Source organism: Stomoxys calcitrans, chromosome 1, assembly GCF_963082655.1.
Source record: "Stomoxys calcitrans chromosome 1, idStoCalc2.1, whole genome shotgun sequence".
Taxonomy (NCBI): Eukaryota; Metazoa; Arthropoda; class Insecta; order Diptera; family Muscidae; genus Stomoxys; species Stomoxys calcitrans.
In genome coordinates, this window is record NC_081552.1 from 162538621 (window position 1) to 162558075 (window position 19455).

Below are 19455 nucleotides of genomic sequence, written 5' to 3' on the forward strand. Positions count from 1 at the left end.
TGTTTATATGACAGCTATATCAGGTTATGAACCGATTTGAACCATACTTGGCACAGTTGTTGGATATCATAACAAAACAAGTCGTGCAAAATTTCATTCAAATCGGATAAGAATTGCGCACCCTAGAGGCTCAAGTAGTCAAGACCCAAGATCGGTTTATATGGCAGCTATATCAAAACGTGGACCATTTACAATACCAACCGACCTTCACTAATAAGAAGTATTTGTGCAAAATTTTAAGCGGCTAGCTTTACTCCTTCGGAAGTTAGCGTGCTTTCGACAGACAGACGGACGGACGGATGGGCAGACGAACGGACATGACTAGATCGACATAAAATGTCGCGACGATCAAAAATATATATACTTTATGGGGTCTCAGACGAATATTTCGAGTAGTTACAAACAGAATGACGAAATTAGTATACCCCCATCCTATGGTGAAGGGTATAAAAAAGAAACATCAGCCAAATGGCCACTAGGAGCACGCTTACAGGATCGTATAATTTTCATGAAATATACAAATCGCAGACTGGATACCCATGTCCTCGATAGCCACACGAATTCAATTTGAGGTCTTTAATCGACGCTGGGCTGTTAGCGTACAACCTATTTTCACATGGTCCCAAAGGAAGTTGTCGCAAGGTGTTAAATTACAAGATCTCGGTGGCTAACTGCGATCACCTCTTCCAGAGATATCACGACCGAAAAACTTTTCCAGTAAAAGAGCAATGGTTTCGTTGTTTGTGTGACACGTAGTGCCATCTTGTTGAAAGTAGTTGTTGTTCAGATCAGCACCAACCAACTCTGACCATACAAAATCATTAACCATCTCTCTATAGCGCAAATCTTTAACCATAACTATTGATCTTACCTTGTTTTCGAAAAAGAAAGGTCCAATTACCCCGATGGAGCATAAACCGCGACAAACAGTCGCCTTCCACACGTCAAGTTCGGGATCTGTGGATCTAAAAAGATGGGTCTGCAGAGGAACACCCCAAGGAGGTGTACTGTCTCCTCTACTATGGAACACATCTATTAACAATATATTATTGTCACTGGGTACTGCGGTTAGGGGAAAGTTTCGCAGCACTCTTGGTGGTATACTTCAGGAAGATCAACGTGTGACAGCGATGTGGGCCGAGTGTAGTCTAGGCGTAAATCCGTGCAAGACAGATACAAGTTTTCTAACTCCTGACACCTACATCCTTGGGAGGAGAGAATTTTCCATTTACTGAAAGCGCAAAGCGGTTCCAAAATTTGGCTTGTTTGTGCATCACAGACGCACTTAGCTCTACGCCATCGGATTTACTGAATTGCTAGACAAATTGCTGCGACCATTGCTGTGAGGCTTAGGGAGATTTCCCTTTGGTCATGCAGAGCCCACGGATACTGTGTTATACTTGTGTCCGGTGTTCCAGGCAGTGTGGATTACGCACTGCCTGACCCGCTACTATTCCTGATAGAACCAATTGGATCTACAATATGAAAGTTATATAGACTTCTTTTGGGTGTACTTTGAAGTAACGTAACTATGAATGGTGAGCGCTACCGTGAGATGATATCCAACTTTGTTTTGCCCAAAATGCAAGAGCTTGACTTGCATGACATGTGGTTTCAATAAGACGGTGCCACCAGCCACAAACGTAACAAAGGCACCGGCACCGGTCAATTGACAGCCTAGATCGTGCGATTTAACGCCTTAAGACAATTTTTTGTGGGACTCTGTTAAAGCTCTATATAGACAAGCCCGCTTCAATTGGCGCATTGGAAGACAACTTTGAAGCCTTTATTAGTGAGATACCGGCCGAAATGTTGGAAAGAATATGCCAAAATTGAACTAAGCGGATGGACCATATGAGTCGCAGTTACGGCCAACATTTGCTTAAAATAATTTTCAAGCATCTAATTATACGGACCATGCCATCGATCCAAATAACGATTTCATGCATTATTCTCAATTTTATGTGTTTTTTTGAAAAAGATTTCTATAGCTATATCTAAATCTGAATCAAATTTTTCCAAATTCAATAGGCTTTGTCTATCCGCCAAAAAAATTTATTTGCCAATTCTGAAGACGATCGGATGAAAGTTGCGACCTGTAGTTTGTGCACAAATTAACATGGACAGACAGACCGACATAGCTCATTCGAATCAAAAAATGATTCTGAGTCGATCGATATATATATCAATCCTTCCTTCCTTCTGGGTGTTACAAACAAATGCACTATGTTATAACACCCTATACCACAGTGGTAGTGTAGGGTATAACAAGTAAAAAGGCGTTAAGTTCGGCCGGGCCGATTTTTGGATACCCAACACCTCGCGTATATATGTAAACCACCTTTCATTATAATCCGGTGCAAAATGCATTATTTATGCCCTCATAGCAGCTATATCGAAATATTGTCCGATTTGGACCAAATTCGGCGCGGACATTAACTGGTCTAATTAGTACAAGTCATTGTTCAATTTTGTAAACAAAGTATTGGTTTTTTTGGTAGCTATATCCAAACATAGACCGATCTGAACCATCCGAACCTGAACCGTCCTGATCTGAACTTGTGTAACACGGATGTCGAAAAGCCTAACATTTCAGCGAAATCGAATTAAAAATGCGCCTTTTATGGGGCCAAGACTTTTAGTCGCAAGATAGGTCTATATGAACCGATCTAAGCCCAATTAAAGAAGAATGTCGAAGGGCCTAACACAACTTACTGTCCCAAATTTCGCCAAAATCGAACAATAAATTCGTCTTTTATGGACCCAAGACCTTAAATCTGAAGATCGGTCTATATGGCAGCTATATTCAAATCTGGGCCGATCTAAGTCCAATTGAAGAAGGATGTCGAAGGGCCTAACAAAATTCACTGTCACATTTTGGCGAAATCGGACAATAAATACGCCTTTTATGGTTGCAAAACCTTAAATCGAGAGTTCTGACTATATGGCAGTTATATCCAAATCTGGAACAGTCTGGGCCAAATTGCAAAATGATGTCGAGGGGTCTAACACAACTCACTGTACCAAATTTCGGCGACATCGGACAATAAATGCGCCTTTTATGGGCCCATTACCTTAACTCGAGAGATTGGTCTATGTGGCAGCTACATCCAAATCTGGGCCGATCGGGGCCAAATTGAAGAAGTATTTCGAGTGGCCTAACAAAACTGACTGTCCAAGAATTCATCAAATTCGGACCTTAAATCGGCGGATCGTTCTATATGGGGGCTATATCAAGATATAGTCCGATATAGGTCATCTTCGAACTTAACCTGCTTATGGAAAAAAAAATGAATCTGTGCATAGTTTCAGCTGAATATCTTTATTTTTAAAGACTGTAGCGTTATTTCAACAGACAGACGGACGCATATGGTTAGATTGTCTTAGATTTTTACGTTGATCAAGAATGACGGAAATGGATATTTCGATGTGTTGCAAACGGAATGACAAAATTAACAAATCCCCATCCTTCGGTGGTGGGTATTAAAACGACATCAGTCTGCAGGTAAGCACACCGGCCAGCTAGCATGCATATACAAATGCAAATATTGCCTATGAACATTCCAGTAAGGAAAGGGGCAAACTTTCTACTTATCAATGAGTGCAGTCCGATTCATGTTTAAGCTCAATGATAAGGGGCCTCCTTTTAATAGCCGAGTCCGAACGGTGTGCCGCAGTGCGACACTTCTTTGGAGCGAAGTTTTTACATGCACCAGCATTCGAACCCAAACGTTCTGCGTCATAGGTGGACATGCTAACCTTTGCGCTGCGGTTGCCTCTTATACACATACATATATTCCCTGGAAATGAGCTACGAAGCCGGTAGCCACGACGGCCATGTGGACATTAGCAGAGTAATAAAATTTACCGATTTGTTCATTCATGATTTCTACAGATGAATGGACGTTAATAAATGTTAGAATGTTAAGACGATCTAGGATATACATACTAGGATATTCCAATATATGGCGGCAGATCGATATTTCGATTTCTTACAAACAGAGTGACTGGATTGATGGGTTAGGCATTCAGCAATGTAAATTTTCTCTACTGCAGCACGTCGCTAGGACTCGTCTATAAAAAGCCCCTTTTTACTGAGCTTTAACGTGAATCAGACAGCGGACAAAAATATTTTGAAAACATCAAAACTCCATTCTGGTTTAAATGCTTAAAAAACCAAGGATAGCAAAAACAGTTTTCCATGTGTGTCACTCCAAACTAATTATCTCTAAAGTAATTTGTGCATTCTTAGAACTATTTTTCTAGTGTAAACATGCCGCATACACACACCTATTATACGTAACTTACAATTTCTTAATTGATATGTTGGTGGTCTGTGGTTTTGAGGTTTTTGTTTTATGGGTGATTTGTTGGCCTTTTGTTCGGTTAGGGTTGGCCGATGCTTTCGTCAATGTTGCTCCTGTGCCCGCGTGGTGTTTCACATCATGACTCGCCGAGGCGGAACGACCAGTGAGTTGCACAACAAATGGATCATAGTTATCCGATACGATACGATTGATACGGGCAAAAATGGCATCAACAAACTGATTATTTCGCTCCTGGAAGGCGTCGCTCGTCATGTCAATAATATTGTGCTTCAATTCGCCTGTATCCATGCATATTACATATTGAAGGAGTGAACAGAAAAGAAAAGGACAAATAATTTAATTAGTAACAATTTGCATGAAGGACCGACTGTATGAATGAGTGTTTATGATATGTAATTGATAAATGAAACGAAGGTGACCTATGACCATAATGAATGAACTTTCAAGAGTAACGCACAGATTTGTATTTAAATAAAAAAAAATTAAATATTGTAATGCACTCGACTTTTAATATATACTTTATATGGTATTGATTTCATTTAAAGTGGTTTATTTATTCTTCCAGATAATGTCTGCGAAGCGCTTACAACAAATAAATTTAATTATATATTTGCAATCGTTTAGGTCGATATATATTTTGCATACATATATTCTGTTAAATTTTGCATGTTTGAAAGTTGTGTATATCGTCTGATATATATTAAACATTGAACGCGTAATGTTTTTCGATAATAATTTTTATTGGACATAGAATTTGGATAAAAGAAAGTATGACGCATTCATGCTACAAATTAACTTAAGTATATATAATAAATAAATAGATAGCCATACTTTCGATGAAAATGATGCTAGTTTGAGGCCTCTATGTTCTCAGGATGATAAATTTGGCGATAAGTTTATATGGAGGCAATATCCAAAACTGAACCGATATAACCATTTGCAGTCCACAATAATCTACACTATTAAGAAGTATCGGTGTACAATTTCAAGTGGATACATTTCTTCGTTCGAACGCTATTATGACGGACATGGCTAGATCGACTCGGAATCTTTGACGATCAAGTACAAATATCCTTAAATGGGTATCAGAACAATATTTCGAGGCGTTACAACCGGAATGACTGGATTAGTATACCCCAATCCTATATTGGTGGGTATAAAAACACGGATCAAGAATGTATGAATATTGTGAAAGATCTTAAAAGTATTTCGAGGTGTTAAAAACGGAACGATTTCTTAGTATTTCGAAAATTACTCATTGATTTTCACTTCGTTTATTCATGTTCACTTATGTTTGGTCTGTCTGTTTGCGCTTTATTTTTTTGGTCTTAAAATCATATTGCGATTCCATTGCAGGATATTGTCCGGCTTTAGACCATTGTTTAATGCTTTCTATTCAAAGAATACTATCGGGTTGCCCAAAAGGTAATTGCGGATTTTTCATATAGTCGGCGTTGACAAATTTTTTTAAACGGCTTGTGACTCTGTAATTACATTCTTTCTTCTGTCAGTTATCAGCTGTTACTTTTAGCTTGCTTTAGAAAAAAAGTGTAAAAAAAGTATATTTGATTAAAGTTCATTTTAAGCTTTATTAAAAATGCATTTACTTTCTTATAAAAAATCCGCAATTACTTTTTGGACAACCTAATATATAAAAAAAAAATCAGTTTAAAAGTCTCAAAAGTGTATTATTACCAGAAGCATTTGACTGACTGGTTTCCTTTATCGTGATTTCATATTCGACCAAGAAAAATCATCAGAAGGAGATGACAAATGGATCATGGGTGCTTTACAACCATTCCCACTAGAGTAAGTTGTAAAGCATAAATTTTGAACAGGGCTCTTAAGTCGACTTGTTTCATAAGCGCAATAGAAAACAAATCAAATCTTACTTCCCTTATTCAAATCCAACGATGCTAATAGCAACAAACACAAACATCTTTGAACGGCGGTCGCCTAACGGTTGATTCTGCCAGTGCTGTTTTTGTGTATAAGCAGTGACCTACACCACATGCGACGTGCCTTTCGTTTGGTCTGTCTGTTTGCGCTTTCTTTTTTATACCAACCACCGACGGATGGGGGTATATTCATTTTGTCATTCCGTTTGCAACACATCGAAATATAAATTTCCGACCCTATAAAGTATATATATTCTTGATGAGCGTAAAAATCTAAGACGATCTAGACATGTCCGTCCGTCTGTCCGTCTGTCTGTTGAAATCACGCTACAGTCTTCAAAAATAGAGATATTGAGCTGAAATTTTGCACAGGTTCTTTTTTTATACCCTCCACCATAAGATGGGGGGTATACTAATTTCGTCATTCTGTTTGTAACTACTCGAAATATTCGTCTGAGACCCCATAAAGTATATATATTCTTGATCGTCGTGACATTTTATGTCGATCTAGCCATGTCCGTCCGTCTGTCCGTCCGTCCGTCCGTCTGTCCGTCCGTCCGTCCGTCCGTCCGTCTGTCTGTCGAAAGCACGCTAACTTCCGAAGGAGTAAAGCTAGCCGCTTGAAATTTTGCACAAATACTTCTTATTAGTGTAGGTCGGTTGGTATTGTAAATGGACCATATCGGTCCATGTTTTGATATAGCTGCCATATAAACCGATCTTGGTTCTTGACTTCTTGAGCCTCTAGAGTGCGCAATTCTTATCCGATTGGAATGAAATTTTGTACGGCGTGTTTTTTTATGATATCCAACAACTGTGCCAAGTATGGTTCAAATCGGTCCATAACCTGATATAGCTGTCATATAAACCGATCTTGGGTCTTGACTTCTTGAGCCTCTAGAGGGCGCAATTCTTATCCGATTGGGATGAAATTTTGCACGACGTGTTTTGTTATTATATATAACAACTGTGCCAAGTATGGTTTAAATCGGTCCATAACCTGATATAGCTGTCATATAAACAGATCTGGGGATTTGACTTCTTGAGCTTCTAGAGGGCGCAATTCCTATCCGATTTGGCTGACGTATTTTATTTTTACTTTCAACAACTGTGTCAATTAAGGTTCAAATCGGTTCATAATCTGATATACCTGCCATATAAACCGATCTGGGATCTTGACTTCTTGACCCCTAGAAGTCGCAATTATTATCCGATATGCCTGAAATTTTGTACGACGGATCCTCTCATGACCATCAACAAACGTGTTTATTATGGTCTGAATCGGTCTATAGCCCGATACAGATCCCATATAAATCGTTCTCTCTATTTTACTTCGTGAGCCCCAATGGGCGCAATTCTTATACGAATTGGCTGAAATTTTACACAGGTCTCCAACTTGTAATTTAATTGTGGTCCGAACCGGACCATATCTTGATATCGTTTTAATAGCAGAGCAACTCTTTTCTTATATCCTTTTTTGCCTAAGAAGAGATGCCGGGAAAAGAACTCGACAAATGCGATCCATGGTGGAGGGTATATAAGATTCGGCCCGGCCGAACTTAGCACGCTTTTACTTGTTGTCCATAAGCAGGTTAAGTTCGAAGATGGGCTATATCGGACTATATCTTGATATAGCCCCCATATAGACCGATCCGCCGATTTAGGGTCTTAGGCCAATAAAGGCAACATTTATTATCCGATTTTGCTGAAATTTGGGACAGTGAGTTGTGTTAGGCCCTTCGACGTCCTCCGTCAATACGGCTCAGATCTGTTCAGATTTGGATATAGCTGCCATATAGACCGATCCTCCGATTTAGGGTCATAGACCCATAAAAGCTACATTTATTATCCGATTTTGCTTAAAATTTGGGACAGTGAGTTGTCTTAGGCCCTTCGACATCGTCCGTCAATATGGCTTAGATCGGTTCAGATTTGGATATAGCTGCCATATAGACCGATTCTCCAATTTAGGGCCACATTTATTATCCGATTTTGAGAAAATTTGCGACAGTGAGTTATATTAGGCCCTTCAACATCCTCCGTCAATTTGGCTGAGATCGGTCCAGATTTTGATATAGCTGCCATATAGACCGATCTATCGGTTTTAGGTTTTGGGGCCATAAAAAGCGCATTTATTGTCCGATGTTGCCGAAATTTGGGACAAAGAGTTAAGTTAAGCCCCTCCACATATTTCTGCAATTTGGTCTAGATCGATCAAGATTTGCATATAGCTGCCATATAAACTGATGCCTCGATTTAAAGTCTTGGCCCCATAAAAGGCGCATTTTTAATCCGATTGCACTGAAATTTGTGTGGTATATAGTTCAGATCGGTTTATTTTTAGATATAACTACTAAAAAGACCAATATTTTGTTATATATATATCCAAGGTGGTGGGTATCCAAAGTTCGGCCCGGCCGAACTAAACGCCTTTTTACTTGTTTGGTCTTAACATCTTATTGTTCAAATTCAGATGTGTGATTTACAACTTACTCTAGTTGGAATGGTTGTAAAACACCCATGATCTATTTGACATCTCCTTCTGATGATTTTTCTTGGTCGAAAATGAAATCGCGATGAAGGAAACCGGTGAAATGCTTCTAGCAACAACACTTTTTGCTGACATTTTAAATGTTTTTTTTTTTGTTATGCTTTTCTTTGAATAGAAAACATTGAATAATGGTCTAAAGTCGGACAATATCCTGCAATAGAATCCCAATATTTTCATTTATTTAAAAAAATAAGTCGAAATCAGAATATTATGAATTTTCCCTATCATATGGGAAAAAATTCAAATTATACCAAAATTTTAATTAAAATTATTACGAAACCAAAACAATTAAAACCAGTTAGAATGGGCAAAAGTCGGTTGGTGCCGACTATATAATACCCTACACCACCTATAGAACTTATTTCTAAGTCTAGTCAGACTTTAATTTTGCACACCTCTCGAAATATTGAATAGAACTTTCTAAGACTTTCTTACGATAGAACAAAAATTGTGGATTTCTACAGCCTTAAAAAGTCCTATCGGATAAATGGTATATATGGGAGCAATATCTAAATCTTTGACGTAAAATATAATATTTCACTCCCAATTTCGTAGAGATCTGACCAAATTTGTGGCTTCTACAGTCGTAAAAGTCCATATCGGATGAAATAAATATATATGGGAGCCACATCTAAATCAGGGCCGATTTTATTGAAATTATGCGCACGTATAAAACGTCTCATGCTTAATTTTATAAAGATAGGACCAAAAATTTAGGCTTCTACAGCCTTAAAATTCCATCGGATGAAATATATATATATATATATATATATTGGACCTATATCTAAATCTGGACAAATTTTTATGCAATTTTGTACACGTATTAGGCCGTCAAATAAAACATCTCGTGCAAAGTCTTTTTAAGATCGGAATAAATTGTGGCCTCTACAGCCTTAAAAGGCCATATCTGATAAAAGTTATATATTGGAGCTATATCTAAATCTCGGCCAGTTCTGACGAAATTTGACACTCATATAAGGACGCCGAATAAGACACCTCATGCTTAATTTTGTAGAGATATTAATTATTGTGACTGTTATAGCCTTAAAATTCACATATGTAGACCTGAAATTTAACACCTAGTGCTTCCACAGATTTAAAAGGCAATATCGGATGAGAGATATATATGAGTGCTGTATCTAAATCTGGACCGATTTTCATGAAATTTAGCACAAATAGTAGGACGCAAAATAAAACAATTTGTGCTTTAATTTGTAAAGATCGGACCAAAATTGTGGCTTCTACAGTCTTAGAAGGACATATCGAATGAAAGATATATATGAGAACTATATCTAAATCTGAATCCATTTTTTGAAAATCAATAGCGTTCGTGATATGTGCAAAATTTAATGACAGTCGGACAATAAATCAGACCTTTACCTTGATCACAAGAAATCGAAGCTAAATCGAAACAGGAAGGAAATTCACTAACTTATAATACCCTGTACCACAGATTTCATTAATGTTTCTGACTTTTATGTGTCTTTTTTTCAACCTTCCTATTGCTCTTAAAAATTCACCCATTATATATTAAAAACCTTCCGTCATTATTCACTTAAAAATTCATTTTTTATGATCCCGTAGCAGCTATATTTCAGTATAGTCCGATCTTCACTATTTTCAAGAGGGCTACGCGAATTTTTTTATACCCTCCACCATAAGATGGGGGGTATACTAATTTCGTCATTCTGTTTGTAACTACTCGAAATATTCGTCTGAGACGCCGTAAAGTATATATATTCTTGATCGTCGCGAAATTTTATGTCGATCAAGCCATGTCCGTCCGTCTGTCCGTCTGTCCGTCTGTCCGTCCGTCCGTCCGTCTGTCTGTCGAAAGCACGCTAACTTCCGAAGGAGTAAAGCTAGCCGCTTGAAATTTTGCACAAATACTTCTTATTAGTGTAGGTCGGTTGGTATTGCAAATGGGCAATATCGGTCCATATTTTAATATAGCTGCCATATAAACCGATCTTGGGTCTTGACTTCTTGAGCCTCTAGAGTGCGCAATTCTTATCCGATTGGAATGAAATTTTGCACGACGTGTTTTGCTATGATATCCAACAACTGTGCCAAGTATAGTTCAAATCGGTCCATAACCTGATATAGCTGCCATATAAACCGATCTTGGGTCTTGAATTCTTGAGCCTCTAGAGGGCGCAATTCTTATCCGATTGGAATGGAATTTTTTGTACGACGTGTTTTGTTATGATACCCAACAACTGTGACAAGTATGGTTTAAATCGGTCCATAACCTGATATAGCTGCCATATAAACCAATCTTGGGTCTTGACTTCTTGAGCCTCTAGAGGGCACAATTCTTATCCGATTTGAATGAATTTTTGCACGAAGTATTTCGTTATGATATCCAACAACTGTGCCAAGTATGGTTGAAATCGGTTCATAACATGTTATAGCTGTCATATAAACAGATCTGGGGATTTGACTTCTTGAGCTTCTAGAGGGCGCAATTCCTATCCGATTTGGTTGAAATGTTGCATGACGTATTTTATTTTTACTTTTAACAACTGTGGTTCAAATCGGTTCATAACCCGATATAGCTGCCATATAAACCGATCTGGGATCTTGACTTCTTGGCCCCTAGAGGTCGCAATTATTATTCGATATGCCTGAAATTTTGTACGACGGATCCTCTCATGACCATCAACAAACGTGTTTATTATGGTCTGAATCGGTCTATAGCCCGATACAGATCCCATATAAATCGTTCTCTCTATTTTACTTCGTGAGCCCCAATGGGCGCAATTCTTATACGAATATGGCGGAAATTTTACGCAGGTCTCCAACATATAATTTAATTGTGGTCCGAACCGGACCATATCTTGATATCCTTTTAATAGCAGAGCAACTCTTTTCTTATATCCTTTTTTGCCTAAGAAGAGATGCCGGGAAAATAACTCGACAAATGCGATCCATGGTGGAGGGTATATAAGATTCGGCCCGGCCGAACTTAGCACGCTTTTACTTGTTTTAATTGAAAATGACAAAAATATCAATCTCGATCGTTATTGAAAAAATATCAGATTTAATTAAAAACATGATTGAATCAATTAATTTTTTAATTGAAAAATTCCAATCACGATCGTAATTGAAAAAAATCCACATTCAATTAAAAAATTATTGATTCAATTTTGTTTTCAATTAAATTTTTAATTCACAAAATTTTCGTGATATTTTTTTCTCAACTCATTGTATCACTTCTGAGTATAAGAACTTAAATCGGGAGATCGGTATCTGTATATAACAGCTATATCCAAATATAGACCGATCTGAAGCATAAAGAACACGAATTTCAAGGAGCTTAACATAGCGCACTGTGTAAAATTTCAACGAAATCGAGTAATAAACGTGCTTTTTGTCCCAATAACTTCAGTCAGGAAATCGTTTTAAATAGTGGCTATATCCTAATATTGCACGTTCTTGACCATACTCGTTGCGAATGTGGAGGGTCCTTACTCAACTAATTGTGCCTGAATCGGTAAATAAATTGGCCTTTTATGGGTCTAAAACCTAAAATAGAGAGATGGGTATTTATGGCAGCTACATCCAAATCTGGACCGATGAATGCCTTATTGAACAAGGATGTCGTAAGGCCTAACACAACTCACTGTCTCAAATTGCAGCTAAATCGGCTAGTAAATGTAGTTTTAATGGGCCTAAAACCTTAAATTGGCAGATCGATCTATATGGGGCTTCGAACTTAACCTGCTTAATGAAAAAAATCTGTGCAAAATTTCAGCTCAATATGTCTAATTTTAAAGTCTGTGGCATAATTTTAGCAGACAGAAGGACGGATCGTCTTAGATTTTTACCACGATCAAGAATACTTATACTATAAAGGGTCGGAAATTAATATTTCGAAGTGTTGCAAACGGAATGACATAATTAATATGCCCGCATCGTTCATCGGAGGCCACCGTGGCGCAAAGGTTAGCATGCCTAAGACGCCAAGCACCTGGGTGCAAATCCCGGCGCGAACATCAGAAAATTTTTTTAGCTGCGGTTATCCCCTTACAAACGCTGGGTACATTTGTGAAGCATCTTGCCATGTTATAGCTTCTCTACCAAGTGGTATCGCTATGCGGCATGCCGTTCGGACTCGGCAATTAAACGGAGGCCCCTCATCATTTAGCTTAAAACTTTAATCATACTGCACTCATTAATATGAGAGAAGTATCTCCTGTTCCTTAATGGAATGAATGTTCATGGGAAATTTAGTACTATTGTAGTATCCTTCGGTGATGAGATTGTGCAAAATTTAAACCCTTTAGGGGAACAAGAAGTAAAATCGGTAGATCGGTTTAAATGGGCGCTATTTCAAGTTATGAACCGATGAAAACCATATTAGACACGTAAGTTAGATATCATAAGAGAGGTCGTTGTGTAAAATTTCAGCCAAATCGGACAAGAACTACACCGTCTAGAGGCTCAAGAAGATAATCGGCAGACCGGTTAATTTTGGAGCTATAACAGGTTTAAACTGATTCGGGCCATATTTGACACTTATGTTAAAGGTCATAGGAAAATTCACTATGCCAAATCGGATAACAATTTCGTCCTCTAACGACCGATTCGGACATACTTGGCACATCTGCTGAATGTCATAGTACGAAATTTCAGCCAAATCGGATAAGAATTGCGTTCTCTAAAGGCTCAAGAGGTAAAATTATTAATGCGTATTGGTTAGCATGTCCGCCTATGACGCAGAAAGCTTGGGTTCAAACCCCTGCGTAAACATCAAAATGCCGGCTACATTTGTGAGGTATCCTGCCATGTTAAAAACCTCTCTAGCAAGTGGTGTCGCTATGGGGCGCACTGTTCGGACTCGGCACAAAAACGAGGCCCAAATCATTGGGCTTAAAACTTTAATCGGACTGCTCTCATTAATATGAAAGAAGTATCCCCTGTGTAAATGTGGACCGAATGGCCTATTTGCAATCCTAACCGACCTACACTAATAGGAAGTATTTGTGCCAAATTTCAAGCGCATAGCTTTACTCCTTCGAAAGTTAGCGCGCTTTCCACAGTCGGACGGACAAAGCATAAAAAATTCGGAGCCATCTGTGAAGTAAAAGAGTCTGTATACAGCGACTTAAGTTTGAAGATAACATTTGTGTTTGAGGATTCCTTTCTGTGGATCGTAATTTTTGCTAAAATCCTTATTTCAAAGACAAACCAATAAGGAAAGGCAAAAGACGAGCGGAGCTGACTATATAATACCCTACACCACCGATTCTACGTACATGAAACCAATGTTGAAATTTAATAAGATTTCAGTTTTGCATATCTTTTGGAATACTGAATACCTTGTATGATTTTCTTACGATAGGACCTAAATTGTGGCTACTACATCATTAAAAATCCATATCGGATGAAAAAAATAAATAAGAGCTATATCTTAATCTGGAGCGACTTTTATGAAATTTAGCACACAAAGTACGATGTCAAATAAAACCTCGCTAAATGTTATAAAGATAGGACCAAAATTGTGTTTTATTTTTAGGTTAGAAGGCCATATCGGATGAAAGATGGGAGCTATATCTAACTCTGATTGGATTTTGATGAAATTTTGCACACCTATTGCGAAATAAAATTAAACATCTCACGCAAATTTTTGTTAAGATCACACCAAAATTTAGGTAACTGTGGTATGCTTATCAATGGGTCTACCTCGACTGCTTTTAGCGTTGCAAACAAGTGAACAAAATTAAAATTACCTGTAGCACAGTGGTGGTGTAGGGCCGGGCAAATTTTGGAAATGGATTCTTCTAAAAATTTATACAAAATAAATTTAGCTGAAGGGCATCAAACTATGCCAAACCAACAAAAATTACAACTTCTACGAACCGAACAAGGAAGATCGAGAGACCGGTTTACATAGGAGCTATATCAGGACATAGGCTGATTTTGACCTTATTTAGCACAGTCGTTGGAAGTCGTAACAGAACGCCGCATGTAAAATTTCAGCCAAATCGGACAAAAATTGGGCTTGTAAGAACTGAATAAGTCAAATCGGGACGTCGGTTTATATGGGAGCTATATCAGGTTAAAGATCAATTTGGACCATAGTTAGCAAAGTTTTTGTCAGATTTGAAATTTTGCACACAGTGTTTCGTTATAAATTTCAACAGGTATGTCAAGTACGGTTCAAATCGGCCAAGAACCTGATATAGCTCCCATATAAACATATCTCCCGATTTGATTTCTTGAGCCCCTGGAAGCCGCAATTTTTGTCCGATTTGGCTGAAATTTCGCAAATGGTGTTCCGTTATGATTTTCAACAACTGTGCCAATTTCAGTCTGAATCGGTCTATAACCTAATATAGCTCCCATATAAACCGATCTCCCAATTTGACTTCTTGAGTCCTTACAAGCCGCAATATTTGTCCGACTTGGCTGAAATTTTAACAACTGTTAGGAATTCCAACAACTATTAGGAATTCCAACAACTGTGCCAAGTACGGTCCAAATCGGTCAATAACCAGCTCCCATATTTTAGCAGAATCCATGGTGGTGGGTTCCCAAGATTCGGCCCGGCTGAACTTAGCACGCTTTGACATGTTATGTAAACTTGTAGTCTGCAATGAATTTATACCTGGTTACTTAGGTGTATATCCATGGTGGCATGGTGCGAATTAATATCCACATCCTTTTTATACCCTCCACCATAAGATGGGGGTATACTAATTTCGTCATTCTGATTGTAACTACTCGAAATATTCGTCTGAGACCCCATAAAGTATATATATTCTTGATCGTCGTGAAATTTTATGTCGATGTAGCCATGTCCGTCCGTCCGTCCGTCTGTCTGTCGAAAGCACGCTAACTTCTGAAGGAGTAAAGCTAGCCGCTTGAAATTTTGCACAAATACTTCTTATTAGTGTAGGTCGGTCGGTATTGTAAATGGGCCATATCGGTCCATGTTTTGATATAGCTGCCATATAAACAGATCTTGGGTCTTGACTTCTTGAGCCTCTAGTGTGCACAATTCTTATCCGATTGGAATGAAATTTTGCACGACGTGTTTTGTTATGATATCCAACAACTGTGCCAAGTATGGTTCAAATCGGTTTATAACCTGATATAGCTGCCATATAAACCGATCTGGGGTCTTGACATCTTGAGCCTCTAGAGTGCGCAATTCTTATCCGATTGGAATAAAATTTTGCACGACGTGTTTCGTTATTATATCCAACAACTGTGCCAAGTATGGTTAAAATCCGTCCATAACCTGATATAGCTGCCATATAAACCGATCTTGGGTCTTGACTTCTTGAGCCTCTAGAGTGCGCAATTCTTATCCGATTGGAATGAAATTTTGCACGACGTGTTTTGTTACGATATCCAACAACTGTGCCAAGTATGGTTCAAATCGGTTTATAACCTGATATAGCTGTCATATAAACCATATAAACTTGGGTCTTGACTTCTTGAGCCTCTAGAGGGCGCAATTCCTATCCGATTTGGCTGAAATTTCGCAAGACGTTTTTTTATTGTTACTTTCAACAACTATGTCAAATAAAGTAAAAGTCGGTTCATAACCTGATATAGCTGTCATATATACCGATCTTGGGTCTTGACTTCTTGAGCCTCTAGAGGTCGCAATTATTATCGATTTGCCTGAAATTCTGTACGACGGATTCTTTCATAACCATCAACATACGTGTTTTTATCGGTCTTGGTCTGAATCGGTCTATAGCCCGATACAGCTCCCATATAAATCGATCTCTCTATTTTACTTTTGAGCTCACAAAGAGCGCAATTCTTATTCGAATTGGCTGACATTTTACACAGGTCTCCAACATAATATAATTTAATTGTGGTCCAAACCGGACCATATCTTGATATCGCTCTAATAGCAGAGCAAATCTTTTCTTATATCCTTTTTTTTGCCTTAGAAGAGATGTCGGGAAAAGAACTCGACAATGCGATCCATGGTGGAGGGTATATAAGATTCGGCCCGGCCGAACTTAGCACGCTTTTACTTGTTCAACCTATTCTTAGCAATTCCTATCCATTATCCTTTGTTAGGCTATTAAGAGATACCTGGCAAAGAACTTGAACAATTGCGATCCATTGTGGAGGGTACATAAGGTTAGGCTCTGCCGAACTAAGCGAGATTTTACTTGTTTATTTCTCTTTCGAGACGAGTTTAATGATCCAGGAATTACTTGCATGGAAAAGTAATGGATAATACAACAACACCAACCATTGTAAGACGAGTTTCGACCTTTTTTGGATAAGAAGGTCATCATCGGAAACGGTGTAAGGTGTGAAGTCTTGAAGGGCCGTACAATGGTAGGTTGTAATTAAGTACGACACTAACCAATTTCGACACCTGCCTACTAGTTCTTTTTTCCAATGCATGTGTTTATGCTGTAATATGGTTTTTTTTGTTCACCAACTAAATCATGTTTTTTAACCGATGAAATTTGTTAGATTCCACTCTCACATGTCTTTTGGTATATCTAGTGAATGTTATCGAAATCGCCTGAAGTTTCAATTTGCTTTAAACCGATATCCCAATTTGACTTTCTAAGATGTCAAGAAAAGTTAATCGTAGCCCGTATTGATCTCTTGTGTACATTTTTAGCTCAATATATGGTAGTGCGTAGCCAATATTCGGACCGACCGAACTTAGCACGTATTTATTTATTTTTCCTTGTTTTAATAAAGTTCTGCTTTCATTTTTCAATCGAAGTGAACTAATTGTCTGGTAAATATTTTATTTCGCATATGTTATGGCTTCTTGTGCTTCGAAATCTGTGCAAAATCTCTCATAACAGAATTTAAGGATTAACATATGAGACTAACTAGCACTGAATAACTCTATTAGAAAAATAGTTTGCAATTACCCTAGTTATAAGTAGTTATTAGAAAATCCTGGAAATCACTATTCCAAGTGATATTGCTGTTTGTACTTATGTTTGGTTATTGATGTCAGGACATGGACATGGATTAGTAATTGCCATTCAGTGAAACGTTCTTGTACAAATATTTGTGGATGGTACACTTGATGAGTATGAACATGTGGTGCTTTACTAACGTAAATGCAAATGTGGTTTTGTTTCATGCTTAGTAAATATATCGGCATTTTAATTATATCTACTTTTCCAAAGCATATCAAATCCTCAAAACTTAATTTTGTGACACAATTTTGCCAAAAAGGGCTCCACTTTGAAGCCAGATATAATATCTATATTAATCCACTTATGCCCCTATATTTATTATACAGTCCAAATGAACCATATCTTGGGAAAGCAGAATGCATTGACATAGAAACAGACATAAAAGAGCATTGGCGTAGAAGAATATTCTAAAGAATTGCAAGTGTTTTAAGATCTGTAATGAGAGTTATATTAAGCATGGGGAATGCGACAGTAAGCTAATAGTGAAATATCTATTTGTACAAGGTCTATATGTAAGATTATCTGTCTTTATAGTTAAAGGATTATTTTTTGTAATCGGCTCAAGGAATACAATAGGATGATCAGGGAGGCGAAACATGACTTCTGGAGACTATTCCGTGAGCAATCCGCCAAGATAACAAATTTCTTCCCAAAAACACATGTCCAAACTTAAACATTAGTAGAAGAAATGGGACTGAGAGTGAATGCAAAGGAGGAAATGTTGATGGTGTTAATTAAAACGCATTTTCGCCAGTATACGACTGGATTCACGGAGACTTTTGAATCTTGCAGCAATGAGTTTGATGGAAGACTTATCATTACTGAATTTATGGTAAAGGAAGCCTTGGGGAGCTTACTACCATTTAAGTCACTCGGACCTGATGGAATATTACCAGCGTTACTACAGAAGGAGGCACACTATCTGGCGCCCGTCTGTTCACTATTTTCGGACACGCACATACTCCGAAAGCCTAGGAGGAGACAAGGTTGGTATTTAAAATCAAGCCCTGCAGTGCAAGTAAGGCCTACACAAAAGGCCTACTGACTTATAAGCCTTATGTCCTTTCTACTCAAACCCATGGAGCGTATTGTGGATACCATGATAAAGAGTATAATACAAGCAGCATGCCTATGTCAAGGGAAAGGCGCACAGATGTTGACTCGCCACGGGCCTGAAACCAGGGATAGACCATTGAGAAAACAGTGGGATAGAATAAAAAAAAATAGTCGGGTACATCCGATTTTTATTATACCCTCCACCATAAGATGGGGGGTATACTAATTTCGTCATTCTGTTTGTAACTACTCTAAATATTCGTCTGAGACCCCATAAAGTATATATATTCTTGATCGTCGCGACATTTTATGACGATCTAGCCATGTCCGCCCGTCCGTCCGTCCGTCTGTCTGTCGAAAGCACGCTAACTTCCGAAGGAGTAAACTAGCCGCTTGAAATTTTGCACAAATACTTTTTATTAGTATAGGTCGGTTGGGATTGTAAATGGGCCATATCGGTCCATGTTTTGATATAGCTGTCATATAAACCGATCTTGGGTCTTGACTTCTTGAGCCTCTTGAATGCGCAATTCTTATCCTATTGGGATGACATTTTGCACGACGTGTTTTGTTATGACATCCAACAACTACGCTAAGTATGGTTAAAATCGGTTTATAACCTGATATAGCTGCCATATAAACCGATCTGGGGTCTTGACTACTTGAGCCTCTAGAGTGCGCAATTCTTTTCCGAT

General features: G+C 38.2%; 1 protein-coding gene across 8 annotated transcripts in view; it reads right to left on the reverse strand.

Moving 5' to 3' along the window:
- LOC106093770 (nucleolin) overlaps positions 1 to 19455 on the reverse strand; it is a 330417-nt gene that overhangs the window by 23982 nt on the left and 286980 nt on the right. For all 8 annotated transcript variants that reach the window (XM_059361444.1, XM_059361449.1, XM_059361440.1 and 5 more), the window contains one exon: positions 4309 to 4606. In XM_059361444.1, coding sequence (XP_059217427.1) covers positions 4309 to 4606 — 298 coding nt within the window. The remainder of the gene's footprint in view (positions 1 to 4308; positions 4607 to 19455) is intronic.